The sequence below is a fragment of the Drosophila kikkawai genome, chromosome 3L (genome assembly GCF_030179895.1).
Source record: "Drosophila kikkawai strain 14028-0561.14 chromosome 3L, DkikHiC1v2, whole genome shotgun sequence".
In the NCBI taxonomy this organism is placed as follows: domain Eukaryota; kingdom Metazoa; phylum Arthropoda; class Insecta; order Diptera; family Drosophilidae; genus Drosophila; species Drosophila kikkawai.
Window position 1 is genome coordinate 30096351 of NC_091730.1, and position 25662 is coordinate 30122012.

At 45.6% G+C, this 25662-nt stretch overlaps 1 protein-coding gene and 1 long non-coding RNA gene across 2 annotated transcripts; one reads left to right on the forward strand and one right to left on the reverse strand.

The window, feature by feature from the left end:
- Window positions 1-367: 367 nt before the first annotated feature.
- On the forward strand, window positions 368-968 carry LOC138928655 (uncharacterized). Its single transcript, XR_011445048.1, has 3 exons — window positions 368-550; window positions 608-761; window positions 834-968. It is a non-coding gene; the product is annotated as an uncharacterized lncRNA (long non-coding RNA).
- A 4077-nt stretch (window positions 969-5045) lies between these two features.
- Window positions 5046-8967, reverse strand: LOC138928427 (uncharacterized). The gene is made up of 4 exons (XM_070285498.1): window positions 8642-8967; window positions 7737-8576; window positions 7019-7474; window positions 5046-6876 (listed from the first exon to the last, which is right to left on the reverse strand). The coding sequence occupies exons 1-4, from the start codon at window positions 8965-8967 to the stop codon at window positions 5046-5048; spliced, it is 3453 nt and encodes a 1150-aa protein (XP_070141599.1).
- Window positions 8968-25662: the final 16695 nt, after the last annotated feature.

Sequence of the window (25662 nt, forward strand, 5' to 3'; positions counted from 1 at the left end):
TATGGATCGTTCATTTCCCCTGGAGGCTCATGGGATATCATGACCTGATTGCGAGAAGCATGCATGTAAGTATAAACATTTTGGAGTATATATCTTAATTAAATATTTTCAAACGGTCTATTTTTAGCGGTACTTGCGGAAATGAAAAGTGAGTAAATCTTAGAAACAAATAAATATATGTACTTTTGGACTAATTTCTTTTATTTATATTATTTATATTTTAAAACACTATTTTTCTAGAGGAAATGGTGGAATTAAAAAGTGAGATAACTGTTATAAACAAATATATTTAAGAACAACATTTTTAATATATATATATACTTTTTTTTAGAAACAATCCAAGTAATGGAGAGTAGGTATAGAAAAATATTTCACCGTTTACCAGATCTAAAAAACTTCCTTTTTTTTTGGGAACCAGAATGCCAGAATACTGTCCCATTTAGAGGGTATTCGATCCCATTTTGTGTCTCCGAAAATGGAGTTTCCCCTCAAAACCGAGGAGGAAATGTCCCAGCTAAACAATAAAATTAAGGAGACTCCGTCAAACTATGTAAGTATAATAATAAATTTAGTCTGTTTCCAACTTTTTAAAAATATTTACTTTTAGATCGAGGCCTTTAAGATAATGGTTGGACCCAAAGGACTGGAAAAAAATCTAGAGCGTTTTTTTTTTCCAGAGACCTAATCATGAAAATGAATTACGCAGGGGGTTCTGATAAAATTGCTTTGTCACATTTTCACATTTGAACGCCCTTTGTTTGGCACGTATTAACTATCTTTATATGAATGTATTAATTATATATATTTATAAATGGTGTTTTTGTCATTTTTAGAATCTTCTCGCTCAGAGGGCCGCAGCTTTCGCGACTACGTGAAAAATATACGCGACGCGTTCGCAAAAGAAAAACAGCGTGCTTACAAGGCCACGTCGAAGGCAAAAAGATTCAAGCCCGACATTCCAACAACGGAATAAGTTTTCATTTTTTTCTGTTTATTTTTTTAGTTTTAATTTAGTGTAAGATTTTAATTCCTTTCCTGATTTGAAAAAATTATAATTAAAAATTTAAAAAATAAAAAAGTTTTAATGATTTATTTTATAAATTTTTTATACTCTCTATGGGGGAAGAAATTCTTCCTATATAACATTTTTTATACTCTCTGGGGAGGAAGAAATTCTTCCTATATACAATTTTTTATACTCTCTGGGGAGGAAGAATTTCTTCAATAGGCGAGAATTTCTTCCTCACCCGAGCAGCGACGTATTCTTCGTACATCAAATTCTTCCTCCCGAAAAGTCCGACTGGGTTTTTTATACTCTCTTGGGAGGGGGAATTCCGTCAAAAATCCAAATTTTATACTCTATGGGGAGGAAGAATTTCTTCAAAAGGCAAGAATTTCTTCCTCACCCGAGGAGCGACGGCGGGAGGCAAAGTACACGAATTACCCCGGCCACGCATGCATACCCAGTCGGACTTTTCCCTAAGAAAGTAGTACTATTTTCTCATAGAAACGGGAGGAGGTAGTCCTACCCTTTTCTGTAAAAGTCGAATTCGCTTTTATACATGCGAATGTATACATACATATGTAGTCGCGAAGGTTCCCTCCTTCGGTGCCAGCTGATTCTGAAGTCGGCAAAAAACACCATATATTGTTAATATAATTCATATTGTCATATAAGGACATTAAATACGTACCAAGCAGCGCGTTGTATATAAACCAATTTTATCTGGCCCTCTTGCGTAGTTCATCTTCAGTATTACCTCCCTGGGGACAAAAGCACATTAAAAATGTTGAATGCATTAAATTACTAGCGTGATTGTTAAAGTTCAAGGTATAAAGTAGTTAAGATGTAGGTCATATTCTTAATTATGATAATATATATTTTTAGTTTAATACATACCTTTTTACTTTTAAACTTTCACAAGATTTCACAAACAATGACGCCGCCGAAATAGTATGACCAGCTTTTGTTTTGACAAATTTGCATAATCGCGACAGCCATATACAAGTAAATTCATTTTTAAAGTTAAATTGTTATAAAAATAACATAGGTGGCTGTTTGGAACACATGCATATAATTTTTTTTGCCACCAAACACCATTTTATACGTCATTTAGTTATTTTTTTATGTATATTTTACATATGTATTAATATTTCAATCTTGTTAATTAATAGGTTTAATTGTTTTATACAAAATAAATATATTGGGATCTTTCAGGAGTTCTCCATAGTTTAAAACGCAAATCCTAAGATAATTGGATCATCAAACGTCGCATGAAAAATAAAAATCCCCAAAGGGAATTTTCGTTCGGGAGTTTCTCCTTTACCGCTTTGTAGAATTGGAGAGTACTCAAAAAAGCTCTCCCATTTCCTCAATAATTCTATCCTCCCCTGTTCGCGTCCTCCCGAAAAGTCCGACTGGGTCAGCGCCACCTGGTGGCGGCGGGAGGTTGCCAGACCGGGGCGGAACCGAGTGCTTCATAGCACTGGATCACTGGATTAAAGCTGATCTGGCAATCAGCTGGAGTGACTGGCAATTAGCTGCGGGGGCAGCCACATTAACCGCGGGAGAATTTCACCGCAGGAGGCAACAACAATGTGGAAAGTAGGAAATGCTCTCACTACTTTCCTCTCTCACCGCCGGCCCAAATATCTGGATTGGAAGATTGGATTGTCCTGGTTCTCCGTGGTCACCCGAGGTAACTTCCTTGGACTCGCCTGCAGCATATTTCGCGTGGATGCATGCCACAACCCACTCACAACGGATCCGCGGGAGCGCCTCCGCGGCGCAGCCGTACTCGGCGACTTCACACACACTACTGAATTGAGTATTTTTTTTGTATTCCAAATATTTTATTCCATCTTACATCTATATATATAAAAATGGAGACAATAAATGTTAGCGCTCAAATCACAAGAGAACGGCTGGGCCGATTTGGCTCAATTTTTTTTTCAGTTTTTTGTAATTGCCAGAAGAAGGTTATAGCATAAGAAAATTTTGGGAAGTCCTTCCGGAAAGGTCGCTAGCGGCTCAACAGATGGACACACTGTTGTATGTAAAATTCTGAAACACCCTACAAAGATCATAGCTGCGTTGAAATTGTGTATCAATGAACTCGGTAAAAAAATATTTAAACAAAAAAATCGAGCTAACGAAGCATTACCAAAGTGAGCTTAAACAATTGGAAGTAATGCCTGCTGTTAGACGATCAAATCTTGGGCGGCGTTCACGCAGTGCAATAAATAATCAGAATTTCCGTAATAGTCGGACGCAAGAGGAACGTACAGAAATAAATGCATCGATACGTGCCCAAATGGCACAGCTTCGCGCTGCACAAAGACCACCTCAAGCCCGACAAAATAATAGAGGAAGACGAGCCGCAAATGAAAACTTGAATCGCGCTGCATTCGCATACAATCCTGAAACATCCTACAAGGATCTTACGTGCGTTGTTATTGGTTCATTATCTGTTGTATGTCAGCATTGTAATGCATTGAAGTTTCGGTTGGAAACCCCCGGCTTATGCTGTATGAATGCAGTTCTCCAGCGATTTGACTTTGAATAAGGACGTAGATAGTTTGAATTTCCTTATTCAAAGTCAAATCGCTGGAGAACTGCATTCATACAGATCCGTTGACAGCGTGACCGACGAGGATGAAGCGACCAACTATCCGACATAATTTTTGAACTCACTGGTTTGTTTAAAAGTCATCCGAGATTATGCAACGGTACTCGGTTGTCCGTTAAGAAACTAATGAACAACGTGATTCAAGCGACTATCATCAAGGGAAAATTTAAAGGAGAGGAAGTTCTTATCCCACGAATTCCGATTATTCCAACAGATCTTCCATTCCAATTCAAGAGGATTCAGTTCCCAGTTCGATTGGTTTGTTTAAAAGTCATCACTTCTTTTTGATTATCAACTAATTTTGAATTCAAATTTTAGGAGAAGATAGGAATAAGGTAAGGTAATAATATACGTCAAAGTAGAAACGGAACGTCTCAATTTAATTTGTTTTAATCAGTCGAAGTTGGGGCGAGATAAAGTTCGCCGGGAAGAATAAGGACGTAGATAGTTTGAATTTCCTTATTCAAAATCAAATCGCTGGAGAACTGCATTCATACAGATCCGTTGACAGCGTGACCGACGAGGATGAAGCGACCAACTATCCGACATAGTTTTTGAACTCACTGGTTTGTTTAAAAGTCATCACTTCTTTTTGATTCTCAACTAATTTTGAATTCAAATTTTAGCCTAAAATTTTTAGGAGAAGATAGGAATAAGGTCAGCTCTATGAATTTTTATGCGTATTGATTGAAGATGTTTCAATAGTAGTGTTTCGACATGTACGTCAAAGTAGAAACGGAACGTCTCAATTTAATTTGTTTTAATCAGTCGAAGTTGGGGCGAGTTAAAGTTCGCCGGGTCCGCTAGTTAACTAATAAACTATAATACACTTAAAGTTACAACTAGGACAAGACGGAACAGGTGCATAGGAATAGAAGCTCACGCCGTGTGGTACCGCCGCCTGGCATTGCTTCGCGGGCGAGGAGGCCCCTACTCCGGCCGCTACTTCCGCCTTCGCTCCATCGCCCTGAGGGTCTTCATGGCGTGAGCGGCAAATGTTTCTGCCGCTTCCCAAACTTTTGGGTCTTCCAGCATCCTCGGCACCAAAGTTTCGGCGCTAATCGAGGATCCCGCTGCTTCCTCCAGTTCCTGTCTCTCGAGGCCGAACCTGCGGCACTCGATGAGAACGTGGTGCGCATCCTCCACTATGCCAGAGCCGCACTCCGGGCACCAGTCTTCCGCCTCGTGGCCAAAGCGCTTCAGGTACTGGCGGAAGCATCCGTGGCCGCTAAGCACCTGGCTGAGGTAAAAGCTCACCTGGCCATGCGCCCTCTCTACCCACCGCGCTAGGTCTGGGATGAGCCTGTGCGTCCACCAGCCCTTCGGAGAAGAGTCCCATCGAGCTTGCCAGTTCTCCATGCTCCTTCTTCTAGCGGCATGCTTCACCTCAGCGTGGGACAGCGGTGATCGCCTGTCCTATAGGGATTCAGAGATCTCCTTCCTCTCCCTAATGAGCTCCGTCAGTGGGACTTGCCCTGCGATCACTAGTGCCGCGTCCTCCGAAATTGTCCGGAACGAGCATGCTATCCGGATGGCACATAGCCGGTAGGTCGCCTCCACTCCTCGCATGTAGCTTTTGACGGCTGCTGATTTGGCCCAAACTGGTGCCGCGTAAAGGATCTGCGCGGTCACTACTGACGATAGCAGTTTCCTCGAGCACTGCTTCGGCCCTCTCGTGTTCGGCAGCATTCTAGAGAGCGCTCCTACCGTCCCACTGGCCTTTTTGTGGACGTACTCCAGGTGCTCCTTGAAGGATAGTCGGGTGTCGATAAGGACGCCCAGGTATTTTATCGCCCGCTGCGACCGGATCCTCGTCCCTCCCACAAGAACGCTGGCCGTCTCCACTGCCTTCCGACTCGAGATGAGGACAGCTTCCGTCTTGTGAGCCGCCAACTCCAGCCCCGCGAGAGCCAGCCACGACTCTACGGCTTGGATGGCCGTGTCCGCTCGCGCCTCCACGGAAGCTATCTCCTTCGCTGCCACAACGATAGCGACGTCGTCCGCAAAGCCAACCAGGCTAATGCTGGCAGGCATCGGAAGCCCTAGAACGCCGTCGTACATAGCGTTCCAGAGAAGTGGTCCCAGGACGGAGCCCTGTGGGACTCCGGCTGAGATGTTATACTCTCTGGAACCCATGCTCGTGTCCAACGTGAGAACCCTGTTGCTGAAGTAGCTTAGCGCTACGTTCAGCAGGTACCCCGAAATGTTGAAGTTCCTCAGGGACTCTAGCGTTCGGCTCCAGTCCGCAGAGTTGAATGCATTCCTGATGTCGAGGGTGACGACCAGACAATAGGATTTGCTTCCACCTTTCCATCTGGTTCCTGCAATGGCATCCTCAGCCACTTTGACAACCCTCGCAATGGCGTCCAGCGTGGACCTTCCCTTTGTGAAGCCGTGTTGCTCAGGGGAGAGACCACCAGCGGCTTCGATAGCTTCGCCCAACCGAGTTGAGATCACTCTCTCAAAGACCTTGCCAACCGTGTCCAGCAGACAAATTGGCCTATACGACGATGCCTCGCCTGGTGGCTTGCCTGGCTTGGGCAGCAGCAGAAGCCGTTGCCTTTTCCACCTGTCGGGGAACGTCCCCTCCAGGAGGCACTTGTTAAACAAGCAGGCTACCTCAGACGCCAGCAGCGAGAGAGATAGCTTGGTTGCTCTGCTCGGAATGGCGTCCGGCCCCGGCGCCTTCTTGAGTTTCGGGCTTCTACCGGCCTGTAGAACCTCGGCTTCCGTAACCCAGCGAATGTCACCCATCTCGGTACTGGGGCAGATCTCGACCTGCCGTCCGATGGGAAACAAGGTGCCGACTATGCTCTCCAGTGTCGCCGGGTCAGTTGGGGCACTGCCGCGCGCATTGAGCCTCTTCACCACCATTCTGTAGGCTCCTCCCCAAGGATCCTCATCAGCGGCGTCGCACAGCCTGAGGAAGCACTCGCGTTTGCTGTTCCTGATGGCAATCTTCAGCTCCTTCCTTGCCACCTTGTACCGTTCGTGGCACCTGTGAAGGCGCGGGGTGCCTCTGGCTCGCTGCAACAGCCTTTTGCTTCGGAGGCATTTGCGGCGAAGGTCAGCAATCTCCTCGCTCCACCAGAACACCGGAGATTGGTGCTTCTTAAACGGCTTCCTCTGTAGCATGCTTTGGTTGCACGCGTCCTCTACTGCAGCTGCTAGCTTGTTGGCCGACTCGTTGGCTCCAGCACCCTCCCCTGCCGTGAAGCCCTCGAGGGCGTTTGCAAAGGCCTGCGGCCTAAAAGTGTCTTGCCTGAACGCCTTCCTATCTGGGAGTAGGGACCCTCTTGTGCGGTGCCTATCGAGCACACTATGGCCTCGCTGATCCTCCAGTGGGATCGACTGGCAATCGAGCTACTGGCGAAGGTGAGGTTGATTACCGAACCCCCCCTGCCCTGCTAAAGGTCTGCATGGAGCCTTCGTTCAGAAGAACTACGTCCACGGAGGCGAAGGTCTCCAGCACCGCTCGGCCTCTGGCGTTGGTCCGGGAGGATCCCCATTCCATGGCCCAGGTGTCGCCGCCTACCACGACGTTGCTCCGCCCACGCAGATCGCTACTCAGCTCGTCCAGAATCCTACCGAACGCCTCCAATGAGAGATTGGGTGCCAGATAGCAGTTGTACAGCCAAGTGCCCCCCACGTTCGCCCGGACAAAGCCTTCCGCTGCTTTGGTGTCGCCCATCTCCGGAGCATCCGCTCCGCAGAGCCACAAGACCGCCTTGCCGGAGCGGTCAGTGGCCCAGACGCGGCTGGTACCGACCCTGTAGGGTTCGCTCAGGACTGCCACCTCCGAGCCCAGATCCCGCACCGTCTGCGACAGGAGATCCTGCGCAGCCCTGCAGTGATTCATATTGAGTTGAATCAACTGCATGCAGGCTTGGGATTCGCATACCCACTGTTCGAGGCTGGACATCCCCTGAGCCTGCCTTGTGCCGCGTCTCCTTCCTTCCAGCCGCAGAGCATATGAAGCAAGACGGCTCCTTGTTTCACGAAGCCGCCTTGTGTCCCGGCTCGCCGCAATTAATGCAGCAACCGCTCCTGTCCATAGGGCCCTTGCAGTGGATCGCGATATGCCCTGGTTCTAGACATCTGAAGCACCTCACGGGACCAAGTCGTTCCCGGATCCTGCAGATGGTCAATCCAATCCGAACTTCACCTCTATCGAGGACGGTTTTGGCAAGGGATACGGGAAGGCTGATTATCGCAGTTTGGGTTTCAGCAAAGCTGCGGCGCATGCTCCGCACTTTTACCCTCTCCGCTTCGAAGTTAAACTGGCCCGCGAGTGCGGCGCAGAGCTCCTGCTTCGTCGCGATCGGGTCGATATTGCGCACCTCCAAGACGAGGACTTTTGAGTCCTCTGTCGTTGCGCGCACCGACGCTGTATCTCCGAGCACCTTCTCGATGCTCTCCCTCATTGTCGTGGCGCTCTCGGCGCTACCTTTCGCCACCTCCAGGAGCAGGTTGCCGTTGTTGGTTCGTTGCTTGTCCTCTCTCCTCGTCACCATTGCGAGCACCTTGCTGTAGGACTTGCCGCTCGCGTGGACAATGACAGCGTCCGGGCGAGTGCGGCGCGCTGTTCTCGGCTTCCTCGCCACGACCTCCCAGTCGTTTTCGGGGTTTGCCTGGCTCTCAGGCTTCCGGTGCTCCGATGCATCTTGCACCGCCGCTGGCGGCTTCGCACGGGGCTTCTTGGGCGCCCTTGCGCTTTCCTGCTGCGATGGGCGAGGGAGTGGCGGGGCCAGCACCGGTGCGGGTAATCCCGGCGCATCTGGTTGGCTTAGCCTTCTCCAAGGCTCGGTTTGGACCGAAGCCTCCTTTTTCCAGGCGGTCACCGTTTGCTGCTCCTTGTCCGCGCTTTTGGTGATCTGGGCGCATTTCCGGCACAGGTTGTTTGCGACCCGGCTCTCCTGCCTGTCGCTGACACCTGCCGCGGCCGCTCTGCTTGCCACTAGGATGCTCTAGTGCAGGGTTTTCACCCTGGCAATCATTTCCCTCAGCGGCACGGTAATATGTCCATCATTCTAGATGAGACCTCCTGCAATAGATTGCCCATCTCCTGCAGATCCTGCAGGCAGGCTGCCTTCTCTGACGCCTTGCTCTTCTTGGCCGGTGAAGTTCTCGGTGAACTAGTTGGGCTAGCCGGGTCCCTCAACCTCTTAGGGGGCGGCGTAGAGCCTGTGCTCTGCCCACCTTCTTGGGCCTCGTACATCGGTGGCGTACGGGAGAGCTTATTGCTCCTCCCGAACGCCGCCTCCTCCTCCTCATCCCTCGGTGCACATGGCGAACTCGCTAATGCAGACCTGCCCGCGAAGGGGTTTTCCTCCTCCATATCCGGCTGGTCAGTCCGCGCAGGGCTCCCACGCTGGCCAAGAATTTCCCCCTGGCTCAACGACGGGGGATATACCGCCCCAACTCGGTCCCCGAAGCCCGTTGCTCGGGACACCGCCTAGGCGGGGAATCGGGAATTGGTTAGATCCGGTACCTTTTTCCGCCTGCCAGCTGCGCCACCTTGCACGGTTCCGGGTTAATAATTAATAAATTAATTAATTAATATGCCGATTTAAGTTTAAAATTTAAAACGGCACAGGGCGGGAAGGCTTAACCGCAAGCACTTTCCAACACTAAAGTGTGCTGTTAAGCGCGGCTGTACAAGCTCACGCGATAGCGTTACACAACACTGGATCAGCTGCGATCAGCTGTGTTTGTGTGCCAAAAAGAAAACGTGGGAAAGGCTTGTGGAAAGTGGAAAGCAGCGAGAGCGCAAAAGTAAGAGTGGAAGGCGTCTGCTGGGAAGAGAGGCTGGAGTTCCCCCTCCCCCTTATCCACCGGTTCCTGAGGCGGCTTGGATTGCCGAAAACTTTTGGGCGTCCGGAGCCTAGTGGAGCCGAAACCAGGAACGATCCGGGTACGTACCTGTGTACCTGGGAGTCTCACACTACACTACACGCCTTTTTCAGGATGCCTGACACGCTTAACCGACTTAAAAGGAAAAATTAGCGGAGCGCGGTGGAAACACAACTTGTACGTATATCACTCTCTCTCCCCTCCCTGAATTGAGTATGGTGTGGACTGGTGTGTGTGGTAGTGCTGTTTATTCGATACAATCGATGTTTCTAAAAAATTGCCCAACATCAATGTTTACTTGTTAAACATCGATGAGTTTTAACTGTCACTTGAAAACCGATCAAGAAGGCAGAATTTTTAAGTTTCTATTTAAAAAAGTGTTTGATATAGTGCTTGTAAAACATTTGAGATTCGATTTGGTGGTATTCGCTGAAAAACAACGAAATTTGGTGGCAATGGACAAGAAACACGTAAGTATTACAAAAAAGGATCAATTTAACCACTTGCCATCTTAATAGAAACAATTTTCACGTTACAGGGACCGAGATGCACAGTGAGGATAATAAGGAGAACAAAGCTCCTAACCCAAAGCGAAAAATTGTTTACGCTCCATTTTATGTATCCAATGCAAATATTCACAAAGATCTAAATATTTCAAAAACAAAAGAAGAAATTAAAAAAAGTAGTAAGAAATATACAGACGGACTCACAATCATGAAAATAATCTAGCCCTAGGTCTAGTAGACAATAAGAAGACTCAAAAGAGTTCACATTCATTATCTCCCTGATATGTAAAGATATGTAAACGATAAACTAGATTTAGTAGTAGGTTTCACTGGAAATCTACTACTCCTGTTATGTAAATAGTAGTTATAAAATTTACCTCTTGTCACTAGACAGATTGTAAATAAAATATGTACAAAAAAAAAAAAGTGTTTGATGTAGTGCTGGTAAAACATTTGGGATTCGATTTGGTGGTGTTCGCTGCAAAACAAAGAAATTTGGTGGCAATGGACAAGAAACTTAAACGTAAGTATTACAAAAAAAGCTCAATTTAATGACTTGCCATCTTAATAGAAACAAGCACAGCGAGGATAATGAGGAGAACAGAGCTCCTAGCCCAAAGCGAAAAAAAATGTCTGCGGTTTGGGATCACTGTATAAAGTGCCCTAATAACATAACTGCTATTTGCAAGCAATGTGGAAAATCTTACAAAACTGCTGAAAATACAAGCAACCTATTGCAGCATTTAAAATATATACATCCGTTAACTCAGCAAGCCATCCAAACTGCGTCCACACGCACGAGCAAGGACCTAAAACATTTCGAGAAATATCCAAATATTCAAAATATCTGCTCGCCAGACTGCACCCATTTAGTATGGTTAAAGATCGTGGTTTTGTAGAGCTGATGGAGAGTGTAGATCCTCAATATAAAGTGCCCAGTAAAACGCACTTCAAAAATAAAGTGCTAAACACGGCAATACCTCGAGACACCGAATGCTTCTGAAGAGACTGATCCATTATTATTTTATAAGGTAATTTTTTTTTTTAATTTAGATAATAATTGAAAGTAACAAGTTATATTTTAGATGAGCCCTGATGCCAAGATTGCTTTTAATTCTACTGCAAAGCAGTATTTTTGCGTGCCCGCTAATTCCTGCGAATCTGAAAGGACGTTCAGCAAGGCTATGCAAATAATTACAGACTGAAGAAGCTGCATCATGGCAAAAATAGTTGACAAATTACTATTTTTAAATAGAAACAATTTTCTAAATGATATCTGATGAGGGAAGAATCCCGCTGATCCAAAATAAAATAAAAGGCGAAGCACTAATTTCAACAATATCAAATAAAATTGGGCAAAAAAAATCATTTTTTTTAAACATCGATTATTAGCGATGTTTTTTTTTTTAAGTACTACGATGTAAGCAAACATTGATGTTTTTCCAGCACTAGTGTGTGGCGTTGGCTGTATATAATTCTGGCATTTTTAAAGTCTACCTTTTCAATAGTTTTTATTGAGACGATTTCCTTCTGTTTGATGCATGTTTTGTCGAGGGGAGTGTGATTGGCTACTATGTTCAGGTCGTGTTTGCAGTTTACGCAGAATTTTGGGTTTGAGCAATTTTCGTCGTCTGGTGATTGAACTTCTGAGCAGTTTTTACAAGATTTGTTTGGGCTCTTGCAGTATTTGGTTGGGTCACCGAGGCATTTGTGGCATTTTAATGGCAGAGGGATATGGGGATGCACGTTGACACGTTCATATCCTATGTTGATTGTTGTTGGAAGGTTCGTAGTTGAGAAAGTTAGAATGATGAGGCCGGGTTCTTGAAGGGTGTTGTTTTTGAAATGTACTTTCTTCTCGACATCGGGAACTTTTTGGCTGCTTAATTCTTTTATTATTTCTTCTTTATCTATATTTCTGAGGTCGTTTGTGTATATAACTCCTTTTGAAGAGTTGAGTATTTTATGATCTGTTGCTGTGACGGGAAAGTCATGGAATTTTGTTAATTTTTTTAGTTTGATAGCTTGCATTACGTCCCTAGTTTTGACTAACAGAGATCCGTCATTGCTTTTTTTAACTGATTCGACTACACCACCTCATTGAAAGTCTATTACTTTTTTTATTATGAAGGGGTTGACATTCTCAAAATGATGAGGATGAACAAGACACGTGGACGGAACGACGACGTTGGATGACACAACTTAGGACTAGTAAATGTCAATCGGAAGGAGTATTCTGTTGAGGAGTCACTATGGTCAATGGGGGCGTCCATTGGGAGGCAAATAATTTTCGCAGCTGGTCGTCGGATGACGCCCCGTGTTGTAGCTGTCGAAGGTGGAAAAAAAACGCTCCAGGCGGGGTATGGATATGGACCTGACTAGAGCAGCTCTGGCTTTGGATGTCAGCCGATGGGTACAACAGCCGTCAGTCGTTTCGACTCGGATGAAAATGGCAGCCCCATACGCGTCCTGGTACTGCAATTTGGCTGCAGGATGGAAACGCACCCATGTCGGACTACGAATTTCCCTCAGGATTGGATACCCTTTTACGAACTCTTGCCACTGGGTTACGAGGTCGGTGGGGAGTGGTTGATCCCAGCCCGGGTCGAAAAGCTTGGTTATCTAAGATAAGACCTCTCGTTTGGTGTAGGCAGTTATCGCCGACTGCTGAGTGTGAGCCCCTGCGAGCACATCGTCGATGTACGTAGAGTTCGAGATGATGTCGCTGGCCAAAGGATATTGGCCTCGGATGTCCTGAGCCAACTGCTGTAACACTCTGATGGCCAGGAAGGGCGCACAGTTTAGGCCGAAGGTGACTGCGTCGAGCTCATAGTCACAGAATAAGGATTCCCTTCGGAATAAGATTCTCCGTGAGCGCGTGTGATCCGGATCGACCCGAATTTTCCGGTACATCTTGGTGATGTCCGCCCTAAACACATAGTTTAAAAAAACCCATTTTAGAATCTGAATAGTCAGATCGGAGTGTAGTACAGGCCCCGCATGAAGGATATCATTGAGGCCGTTCCCAGTTGATGAGGGATTGGAAGCGTTGAACACGACGCGAACCTTCGTCGTGGTGCTGGTTTGAAGACAGCGTGATGAAAACTGCTGGAGTCGTTTGGAGAGACTTGGTGCATATGACCTAAATCTAAATACTTTTGAATGACTGAGTCGCACTGCTCCTTCACTGGAAGGATTTTACTCAATCGCATTTCGTTTTGGAGGTACTGAGCTAGTGCGATGGGTCTGGAATGTCCCAGCTTAATATTGTCCGGCTCTTTAAAGGGCAACGAAACAACACATCTTCCATCCTCACTTCTTTTGGTGGATCGGATAAGGTTCTCCTCGCAAACCGAGGTGGATTCCTTTACTAACTTCACTGGAACATCCTCCACCTCCCCAAATTTGGTGGGGATGCTGTCTGGTTTGAACTCGGTCACTGCTAATCGGGCTGAAAAAGAACAGATTCTGCTTATGGGACTCGTTGCAATGGGACCGCAAAGAGTCCACCCGAATATGGTCTCTTGACCAAGGAGTGTTCCACAAATATTGGAATGGGAGCCTCTGAGAATGATTGATGGCAGGATATCGGCACCAATAAGCACGTCAATCGGCGAGCTCCGGTAGAAATCTGGATCTGCTAGTTGCAGAGGTGGAAGATCCTTTAATGAATCCTCTGGTATAGTGTAGGATGGGAGATTCCCGGCTAACTGTGGTAGCACATACGCACAGGTTTCAATTTGGATATGGGGCTTGACGGGAGAACCTATGTTGAATTGACAACGCTTACGGGGCTGAGCTGCAACGGAAAGGTTGACCCCTGAAACTTGCGCTTGGATGGACTCATACGGCAACTTAATTAGGTTGAACAACCGTTCTGAGATGAAGGTTGCCTCGGAACCTGAGTCAATGAGTGCCCGTGCTGAGTATTTTATGCCCAAATGGCAAACTTCTATCAATGCCGTACTCAGTAGGACCCCTTGCGTGTTAACGGCAAGAAACGTTTGCACATTCGCTTTACTCGTCGATGGAGTGGACTGTATATGTTGCTGGATTGCTGTGGATGGATGGGACTGTTGGTCAGGCATAACCACTGAATGGACTGGCGGAGGGCTGCTACGATGCAGGAGAGTATTATGACGACCATTGCAGGTGTAGCAATTATGCGTGCTGTTGCAGTCCCGGAGCAGATGCGTTCTTGCGAATCAGTTTAAGCACAACTTCTGTTGTTTTACATGTTTCTCTCGATCTGCGACTGACATGCGTAAGAATAGAGGACATCCTCGGATTGGATGGTTCTCCTGTGCGCAGAGTTTACAGGATTGCGGGTTTACCGTAACTCTGTTCTCAAAGGTCTGGATTGACCGCGAGCTATTGTCAGCCCTCAGTGCCCTGGATTGAACGCTCGCGTTCGGCTTGAACTCTTCAATCGCCTCAAGCGTTCGATGACGATCCTTTAAGAAGGCCTGGAATTCAGCCCAGAGTGGAATCTCTGACTTACTTAGCAGGGACTGTTCCCAAAGAGCCAAAGTTAGTTTTGGCAACTTGGACGAGCACAGGAAAACAAGCTGGCAATCCCAAGTCGTGGTCTCGACTCTTGCTAATTGCAGGGACGTTAAACAACCTTGGATTGTGCTCTCTAAATGCTTCAAGGATTTTCCGCATTCCTGGGCAACAGAAGGCAAATTAAACAAGATATTTAATTGGCTATTGACCAGCAGCCTCTTGTTCTCGAACCGATTCTGCAAGTTTCTCCACGCTGACTCAAAACCATCATTGGTCAACGGAGATAAGGCCACAATGGATTTGGCCTCGCCGCTCGTCTTTGCATTGAGATGGAACAGTTTTTCGACTTCTGAAAGCCGAGGATTGCGTATATAGATGACGGAGAAAAGGTCCCGAAATGTGGGCCATTGAACATAGTCACCATTGAAAACTTCGCACTCGACTGGAGGTAAGCGACATCCGCCCTGAGACGGCGTCAGATTGGAGGACTGAACAGACTGTTGTGCGCGTGAATCTTCAATGATCTCATTGAGGCTTGCTGCGCACCGCTCGTAAACGGTATAACAGTCGTCATACTTGGATTGCATGACTGTTATTTTGTCTTTGCAGTTTTGACTGGCCACAACTTCGGAGCACGTCTCATATTACTTTTCCACCTTGTCCCAGAGGGCCCTGATCTGCTCGAGTCAAACCCTACTCGTGTTTTTTTTTTTTTTAAATTCGTTTATTTAGCATTAAGGGGGGGGGGGGGGGGCATGTACATAAGGGATGGGTGTGGGTTAACATTAGAAGGGGGGCAGTTCACTCGAGCGGTACGGCCGCCAAGCATTGCTTCGCGCGGTACGGCCGCGAAGCATTGCTTCGCGCGGGCGCCGCTCCCAGACTAAGACTCCTCCTGATTCCTGCGCCTCTCCTCGATCCTGAGCTTACCCATGATCGCGGCGGCAAAGCTGGAGACTCCTTGCCAGTTTTCCTCGCTCCTCAACATCACTGCAACGAGGTTTTCCACGCTAATTCTGGTATGTAGAAGGGACTCCACCGCGCGCCGCTCGCTCTCGAATTTAACACACGAGAACAGCGCGTGCTCAGCTGTCTCCTCAACGTCCTGGCCGCATCGACTGCAGCCTCCACTCTCCTCTTGGCCGAACCTATGTAGGTAGCCCTTAAAGCACCCGTGGCCACTAAGTACCTGGGTCAGGTCTTCCTAACCTGTCCGTGTTTTCTCATGGTCCACGTCTCCAGGCACGGGATTAGACGGTGCGTCCACCGACCTTTTGTGGAGGCATCCCAACGTGATTGCCACGCGGTTAGCGTTGCCATTTTCGCCTCTGCTTTTGCCTCCTTCTTCTCGCGGGGCGACAGGGCTTGCCGGTGGACCTTCTTGAAGACGTCAGCCTGTTCCTTGGCAAGCAGATCTATCGGCGGGGTGCCAGCTATGACTAGCGCCGCCTGATCAGAGACCGTCCGAAACGCACTGCAAATGCGAAAAGCGGCCAGACGGTGTGCGGCCATCAGCCCGCGGCCGTAAGAAGGCGTCGCCATGGCGTGACTCCATACGGGGGCTGCATAGAGCATAGTTGCTCTAGCTGCGCTCGCTAAGAGGAGCTTGCTCGCTTGTCTTGGGCCGTGATGGTTCAGCATGATCCTTGAGAGTGCTCTCACTGTCGTGGCAGCCTTGGAGCTTGCGTAAGTCAGGTGTTCCCTGAAGGAGAGTCTGGTGTCGATCATCACTCCTAGGTATTTAATAGCTCTGACCGTTGCATCGCAGACCCGAACGCTTGCCACCTCCACCTTTTTCCTGCTGCTCACCAGGACGGCTTCGGTTTTCTGCGGCGCTAGCTGCAATCCGGCGTTCGACAGCCACTCGTTGATGGCGTTGGCACGAATACACTCGGTTCGAAAGATATGGGGGCGCTGGATAACGCGTAGAACAAATTAATCGCAAAAATGCTATCGATTTCCAATTAATACGGGGACGCCGGATAACGCCTTTAAATAATCAAAACAAATCAATAGTCGAAAGAGGTTGTTATCGATTTGGGTATGAACAGAGAAAAAAAAAATATGTAGAATGAATTATTCGGAGACAAATAAAATACTGTGGGTTTGGAAAGTGAAGACAAAAGGATTAATCGAAAATGTATGCTTATCGCCTTAGAAGATATGCTTGGACGCTGGATAATGCGTACCAAAAATAATCGGAACGGTGTACACGATTCGAAAAAATTAGGTTGTAAATTAGTCGAATTGAAACTCAAAACCAATAATACAAAAAAAAAATGCACCCAAGTGCGAACGGCTCGTTACCAGATTGAGCCGCGTATGGTAATGGTGTTGCCGCCTTGGCGGGCAGTACATATGTATTTACGGAAAGTAAACAAACAAAAAAAAGACTATTAAACGCAGATTTTTCTTTAATTTTGTTTGTTTCACTCGGCTTACGTTCGAATGCACCGCCGCTGTTAGCTGCCGAGTCGCAATTGCCGGTCCGGCAATTTGTATAGATATGTGCATATATGTATGTATATGCATGTATGATCGGCCAGCTAGAGGAGCGAGTTAGCTTTATTATCCCTTTTTTTTTTTGTTTTGCTGTTGTGCAGTGGATGGAAAATATGTACATATATTTATTGTGGATAGGATGTGTTTTTCTCTTTTTTAAATGCCGCCGATTTGTGACCCAAAGGTAATGAACATAGATATATATGTACATATCTATGTTCATAGATCGGCAATGTACACAAATGCGTATGCAAATAACTCGGTGTGGATGTATGGCTTTTTATGTGTGAAAAAACCTGGATGTAAGCCTTCTTGGATATTGGCTGATTTAAAATATGTATAGGAGAGGGGCATACAGCTATGTAAACACATGCATATATACATATATACATATATATACATATATATATATATATACTACTGCACAAGTTGGTAAAATGTTAAATAAATTGGATGCAGCAATATATCTACATATATATGCAAGTATGTACATACATATATGGTGGGAATTACGGCACCGTACTTATCTTGACAAAAAAGCGCTGGAATATCCGGCTCGAAGGACCAAAAATGAAGCTGTCGGGGGCCGTGGCAGTGCGATTCCAAAAGATTCCCAATAAAAGAAAGCAGAGTTCGCTATGATGATTCGCAGGTGGACAAACGATCCGTCTTCTTTGAAGCTTATTTTCAGAGTACCATTCTTGTGATCGTTATGTATTTTGATTCAAAAGTCGTTGATTTGTTCCACGGTGGGTTGAGCTTTATATCAGGTGGTCTCGACATCGTACGATAAGTTGAGCTGCTACCCGCTGCGCTTGCGTAGATAACTGTTCGGCGCTGGTTTTTGGAATATTTTTGAGTTTGTTTTATGCTTCTGTTTGTTTTCGAAATTTTGTAGATTGTTATTTTGTGTCCACTAGAATTGCTTTGCCTGTAACACGTCTTTCCTCCACGAAGTCTTGAGTGATACTGCGAATTACCAAAAAGCTGTCTTGCCTCTGTGCTAAACGACCGTTCTGGCGGGCCGGTATATTGGGGAACGAGACACCCTGTATTGGGTTTCGTTCCTTTTGTTTTGATCGCCGCTGCCGTCAGCCTTATCAGCGATCCCTAAGCGGGCATCACTTAGCTGCACCTGCGCGCGAGCTTCTGCCCAGTACTTTTCCATGCATTTCTAACTCCTAACTGTAACTTGTTTACGTCTTCGACTAGCATAATAGAATGATGTGCATGGCCAAAGCTTAATCAGTCACATTATTGCTCTTAATGCAATCAAAGTGTTTGAAAATAAATAAAATCACATTAAACATTATACACTAGGACGGATTCATTTATAAACAAGTATATTAACTAAACACAGAAAGACACGTGTACATGCACTTGCGATAGCGGAACGGCAAAGTTTAAAATTGTATGTAAACTTAAAGCTGTCACACTTTTGCAGAAAAACTGTCGCCGGCAACACCTGCGCCTTGACACTTTCGTATAAAGCCACACTCATGGAACCCACGTCGCCAAGAAACAGATTACGCATTTTGAGCGCATCCCTGGCAAAAGCAAAACAAAGTGTCAGACGGAAAAAGTGTATGTCCGTTGGCCGAACGCATACCGTTGGCGACATCCGTTGCTTTCCGAATACAAATTAGTTTTTCTGCCCGGCGCTATTTCCATCCCTCTTTTTTCGTTTGAATGAATGAAAGACGCTCTCGGCTTATGTCGAAGAAAAACACATAAATATCAAATACATTGATCGAAATTATAAGACATATGTGTATATGCTTGTAAGTTATCCAACCCGATATCCCGGCCGCCTTAGCCATTTAATAAACAATTTTGTTTATAAACAATTCTTAGCTGGGAACCTTACAACCAGCCTTCCCATGAGAACTCATTATCTTCCACACTTCAGTGGACAATTGCACCGCAGTCCTTCTTACATAAACAGAAGCTCACAGACGCTCTTTTTATTAACAGGCCGCCTTACCCATTTCATATACAATTTTGTTTACAAACAATTCTTAGCTGGGAACCGTTCAACCAGCCTTCCTTCTTGCATAAACAGAAGCTCACAGAAGCTCTTTTTAATTAACGCCGCGCGGTCCTTCCACGATAAACAAAGCTGAGTCCAGCTTATGATAATACAAATATCCGCCGATCTAAGATATTGAAGATTAATCGGTTGAATTAAATTTCGTAAATCAAGATGACAAATTGCATCACCCAATTGTCCGATTCTCTTGAATCGAACTCTTTAAACAGATCCCTAATTCTCTTAAGGAAAGGTTAGTTTACAGACAAATTACACTAGCTGAGTCAGTCGGTTTTTGGCACAGTATTCGATCGGTTCCAAAAGAAGTTAATCAGTAGAATAAAAATAAAAATTAAGGATTAATGTAACAAGTGAAGCTTAAATAAAAATAAAATTATTTTTTTAAATAATTCACAACGAACATATTTAATTTGTATGAATTATACTTAAACACACTTGGGAATATGAAATACATGAAAAACAATTAAGAAAATTATAGTCGGGTATATTCTCGACGGGGAAAAACAAGTATTTAGTCAAGACAAAGACCTTCTTTAGCACATAAACTATTTTTAATATTATCTTTGCAGCATTTTCTTAGCAACAAAGGACTATCTAAAGTACTATTCATGTATTCATAAGAATCTTGATTCAAATTCCTCATCGTTTTTAAATTAAAAATAATAATAAACCTATAAAAACAAGTAAGAATAACTTTCTAAAGCAATCTTTAAGTTACCCTAAAAGTTAAGATGTTTGCCTTAGTGTCAGACGGGTCTATCTAGCAATGTTCGTCTGACATTTTGACGTAAACTATTTTATATTTATTTATTTTTATTTATTTTTAACGTAAATTTACTGCATGTATTTCACAGGGCGACCTTGAACTCAAGTAGTCCATTCTTAATCATTCGAAAATCTCTGGCAACTAAGGGTATAATGACAAATAATACAGTGCTTACGAGTGCTATGCTAAGATATTTGGAAGTTCCAAATTGGAACTCAAATAACTGGCTGATACAATTTGAAGCTCAGATTCGTGCGTTTAGCCTTTTAGTTATGTACAATTATTATAAATTTCACTATAAATACGAAGAAAATCACGGTGATCACAATCTGATAAGCACAACACTTCCTCGAACGAAGGAATACATAAGCATAAACACAATAAGCTGGAAATCAAAACGAAAACATTTGGGTAATATCAAGCCAGTTGTCCAAGAACTCCCACTCGCTGGAGGTGTTCGAGTCACTGATGGCCAGCGTCGAGGCTAGGCCATTGTTCTCCATCTGGTAGTAGCTGGCTTCCATTAGTGTGGCGGCATTTGTGAGTGGCAACCTAAGCTCATGCGTCTCGTGACCTATTTCCACGATGCCCGAACCACTGCTGACCGCCGGTGCCTTTTCCGCGCATGTCTTTCTGCTGGTGTGGATGATATACTTGTCGAAGTCCATTTCGCCGATGCGGCGGAATATTTCCAAGCGGCGGTTCTGCGGAGCCAGCGGCGACTCGACGGCCAATTCTATTGGTACATTTAAGTCAAGCTGTTCCCCGGGCGGCACTTCGAAGCACTCCTCAGCGCCCTGCAGTACGGGCTCTGCCTGCAGCTTAAGCGGTGACTCGAGTCGCTCGCTTTGTGATGACAAACCCATTAGCGGAACAGGTGGCGGCATCAGTGGATTGAAGATCACTTTGGCCTTCTTGTTCGGCGGCTCAGGCAGTGGTGCCAATCGTAACAGCGAGTGATCGCCCTCCAGCAGAAATATTTCCTTGCCAAAGACACAGAAGTCAAGGATCTTTCGGAACCCACGTGCAACTGCCTCCACCTTGAGTTTGTCCAAGTTCAGAATGTACAGGGTGGCGTCGTCGTGTGTCACCAACAGTGAGTCGCAACCATCGTACAAGTACAGCTGATTTATTATGTGATTATACTTGAATGAAATATAAATTTTATATCAATTTACAATTTCTGAATATTAAAAAAAACTTTTGGATACATAAAAGCCTTCGTTAAACTTACCAAACTCAAATCAAATAAATGTCCCTCAATTAATTTTAAGAACAAACTGTCTTGCTTTTCTTATCGGAAAAAAATCTTGACTGCCTCACGTTGGCAAAGTTACAAACTGTCTCAATCAACTCTAATCAAGTTATTCAATGCAGAGTTTACAAAAGGCGGTCGGACAGGGTGGGAGGTAGGTAGAAGTCTAATTGCCGCAGCTGTTAGGGCCCCGCTCGATATCGGCATCCGCATCCGCAACCGCATCCCCAATGCTCGCCCTGCGAACATCCGTCCGTAACTTTGTACTCAGCTCAACTCAAGTCCCAGCAGAAGATAAATAAAAAGTGTATCTGTGCGAATGAACGTTGAAGTTGTGGTGGCCAGTCATAAACCGAAAATAAAATAAATGAGAAATAAGGAAATTATTGTGTAAACATTGCGAATATGCAAATCACATTTGAATTCGCATATGCTCACAAGCAAAGCGTAGAGTATAGGGGAGAGCGTCGAGAGAAGTTTATGTGATCTGCTCCCGCATACAGCCTACCTGCATAGCGCTAACCCTTTCTCGTGTGCACCGAATCCGTGTAAAGACGGAAAAGGTGAAGAGCGACTGGAAGCACTACGTTAGAGGAAGTTTGGCAACGCCGCAACAGCGTACAGCTAACCTCTTTGAGTCAGAGTTCTCCCAATGCCAAACCCCACCACCACCGGCTTCGATGGAAGGCGCACCTACAACAAGCAGAGCTGCAATTTCTGCAAACGCAGCAAAAGCAACAAAAACAACTAACCCAACGACCAATATTGCAAAATCGGTGCCAACGGCCGCAGCGCCAAGTTCTTTGGTAACAAAAACCGTGAGCTCCGATAAGCAACAAGCGATTCCGGCCATACAGACTGGCATGGATCGCTACATCCAAATTAAGCGTAAGCTTAGCCCACATAACACGGTTGGTAACAAACCTAAGATCAACCGTGTCACCAAAAGCTACGACCCAAACCACTCTAACAGATTTTCTCCGCTAGCACCTGATGAGAATAACCAAGCAGAGCCGGAGCAGGAGACTCAAAAACAGCCAAAGCCCCCACCCATTTATATTAGGGAGAAAAGCTCAAACGCCCTGGTCAACAAAATTGTTGCGCTGGTCGGGGACGGAAACTTTCATGTTGTTCCGCTTATTAAAGGGTACATTTGCGAAACAAAAATTCAAACCAAAACAGAAGAACACTTCCGGGCTGGGTCTAAATACCTGGAAGAATCCAAAAATAATTTTTACACCTACCAACTAAAAAGCAGCAAGGGACTGCAAGTCGTGTTAAAAGGAATTGAACCAGACGTCGCCCCCTCTGAGATAGTGGAAGCCCTGAAAGGCAAGGGTTTCCTTGCCAAGAATGTCAGCAACATTATAAATAAAAACAAAAAGCCGCAACCACTTTTCAAAGTCGAACTGGAGCCAGAAAGTAAAACCATGAAGAAGAATGAAGTTCACCCGATCTACAAGTTGCAGTTCCTATTGCATCGAAGAATCACCGTGGAAGAACCGCACAAACGCAACGGTCCTGTGCAATGCACAAATTGCCAGGAGTATGGACATACAAGGACATACTGCACCCTTCGGTCAGTCTGCGTAGTCTGTGGAGACTTCCACAATTCCGCACACTGCCCTGCGAACAACGAAGACCCAAACACGAAAAAATGCGGAAACTGTGGAGGAAATCACACAGCTAACTACAGAGGCTGCGTGGTCTACAAGGAGCTGAAGAGTCGCATGCGACGAGCAACAGCTACATGCCAACAAAATACACAAAATGTGTATTATAATTCAAAAACTACTCCAAATGTATTTTTTGCCAAAGCAGCCAGATCTTCTTTTGGTCCGCTAAATGCCCCCACGAAGCTCTACGGACAGGTATGCAAAATCCACTCCCCTCAAACTCAGTAAATGCTCAGCAGGCCCCAGGGCAGCCACAAAACAACCTGGAATCCATGATGGTGACCATGCAACAAAGTATGATGGAACTCATGTCATTTATGAAAACGACCATGCAAACGCTCGTCCAGAATCAGAATATGGTGATACAGCTGCTTGTAGCACAACAGTCAAAATAATCAATGTCCAATCTACGTATATCCACGTGGAATGCCAACGGCGTCTCACGGCATAAACTTGACATAACACAATTTCTAAACGAAAACCACATCGACGCCATGCTACTGGTTGAAACGCACCTCACAAGCAGATACAACTTTCATATAAGAGGTTATACCTTCCACCGCACAGATCATCCAGATGGTAAAGCCCACGGCGGGACCGTCATCCTTATCAGAGAACGCATCAAACACCACTTCCACCACAGGTTTGCAACAAATTACTTGCAAGCTACGTCCATTACAGTGCAGTCAGGTAACGGCAACCTTTGCATTGCTGCTGTCTACTGCCCACCTCGCTTTACAATCTCTGAAGGTCAATTCATGGATTTTTACAACTCTCTTTGAGATCGATTTATAGCTGCAGGAGATTACAACGCCAAGCATACGCATTGGGGATCCCGCCTCGGGAAGACAACTTTATAACGCTCTCATCAATGTGAGAAATAAGCTGGACTACGTTTCCCATTGCAGCCCCACATATTGGCCAGCAGACCCCAGAAAAATACCCGATCTAATTGACTTCGCGGTGACAAAAAACATCCCACGCAATTTAATAAACGCCAGGGCCCTTCCGGACCTTTCTTCAGATCACTCGCCTGTGTTGATAACTCTCCTTCAAAGCCCAGACACTACGAATCGCCCCTACAGGCTGACGTCGCACAGACCCAATTGGATGAAATACAAAAAGTATGTGAGTTCCCACATTGAGCTAGCCCCCCAGCTCAATACTGAAGCCGACATCGACTCCTCCACCTCCGCTCTGGAAGAGGTACTTGTGACTGCCGCCAGAATCTCAACACCACAACAGAAGGATGTGCAAAAAATCAAATTCAAAACGAACCAGTAAATTGAACAGCTTATCTAAGAAAAGAGGCGTCTGCGACGGGCGTGGCAAAACCGTCTAAATGAAGCCACACGCAAACTAAGTCGGGCCCTGAAGAAAGATGCCGAAAAAGCACAATTAAGATATATTGAAAAACTCTCGCTAACCAGCACACAGCATCCCTTATGGAGAGCTCACCCAAATTTAAGCTCACCGGCTGAAACCATCACCCCGATAAGAAAGTCATCTGGTTGCTGGGCCCGCAGCGACAAAGACAGAGCCGAAACTTTTGCCTCACATCTCCATGGCGTTTTCCAGCCGAACCCTGCTGCAAATCCATTTGAACAACCGCAAATCCACACTGAAACGGAATCTACTCCAGCATCATTTCGTTCGAACGAGATAACGAAGGTCATCAGGGAACTGAAGCCGAAAAAGGCTCCCGGCGATGACCTAATAACTCAAAAAATGATAATTGAACTTCCAAATTGTGCTATTGAGGTCATCTGTAAAATCTTCAATGGAATCATAAGTCTCGGCCATTACCCAACAAAATGGAAAAAATCTATAATTATAATGATACCGAAACCCGGAAAAGACCACACGACTCAATCATCTTACCGACCAATAAGTCTACAATCATGCTTGTCCAAGTTATTTGAAAAATGCCTACTAAAGCGCATAATTCCTTATCTGGGAGCTCACAACATCAGCGCGATATTTCTCGATGTTTCTCAAGCATTCGACCGCGTCTGGCTCAACGGCCTCATGCACAAAATAAAAACACTTTTGCCGGTATACACACACAAATTACTTGAGTCGTATCTCTACAACAGAGTCTTCGCAGTGAGGTGCAACGCAACAACATCCGGCACCTATTCAATCGAAGCTGGAGTCCCACAAGAAAGCGCACTTGGGGCTAACCTTATTGTTCCTATACACAGCGGATATCCCCACAAGCGACCAGCTAACATTATCCACTTTCGCTAATGACACTGCGATCCTCAGCCGTTCCATATGCCCAGTCCGTGCAACAACCCAGCTCGCCAAACACCTCAAGGTAGTCGAGAAGTGGCTATCTGACAGGTGTATCAAGATAATTGAACAAAAGTGTAAGCACATAACGTTTACTCTCAACAGACAAAAATGCCCTCCGCTCTACCTGAACAGCACGCAGATCCCCGAAGTCAACGTGGTACCGTACCTGGGCGTCCACTGGACAGACGCCTAACATGGCGAAGACATATTGAATCCAAGAAACTTCATCTAAAACTAAAAGCCAGCAGCCCCCACTGGCTCATAAACTCCCGATCGCCCCAGTGTCTGGACTACAAGGTCCTGCTCTAAAACTCTACACTAAAGCCAATATGGACGTATGGCTCCCAGCTCTGGGGGAACGCGTGCAGCACCAATCTAGACATCATACAGCGCGCCCAATCAAAAATCCTGAGAACTATCACTGGGGCATCATGGTATATTCGTAATGAAAACATCCACAGGGATCTCGGCATTCCTGCAGTTAAGAACGAAATAGAAAAACAAAAAGCGTCCTACAAGGAAAAATTGTCCATCCAAAGGGATACGAGTTTCCAGAAGAAGCCGTTTACTACGCAAGGACCTTCCAACCCAGCCATAATTAGTCAGGGCCATTTACTCTGT

Bases quoted from the DNA above. Each gene is read 5' to 3' on its own strand.
- LOC138928427 (XM_070285498.1), bottom strand. From the start codon at position 8,967: ATGGAGGAGGAAAACCCCTTCGCGGGCAGGTCTGCATTAGCGAGTTCG. The intron at 8,577-8,641 runs GTGCCGCTGAGG...AGTGGCAAGCAG, and splicing joins AGAATGATGGACATATTACC to AGCGGCCGCGGCAGGTGTCA. The intron at 7,475-7,736 runs GTGCTTCAGATG...GAATCACTGCAG, and splicing joins GAACGACTTGGTCCCGTGAG to GGCTGCGCAGGATCTCCTGT.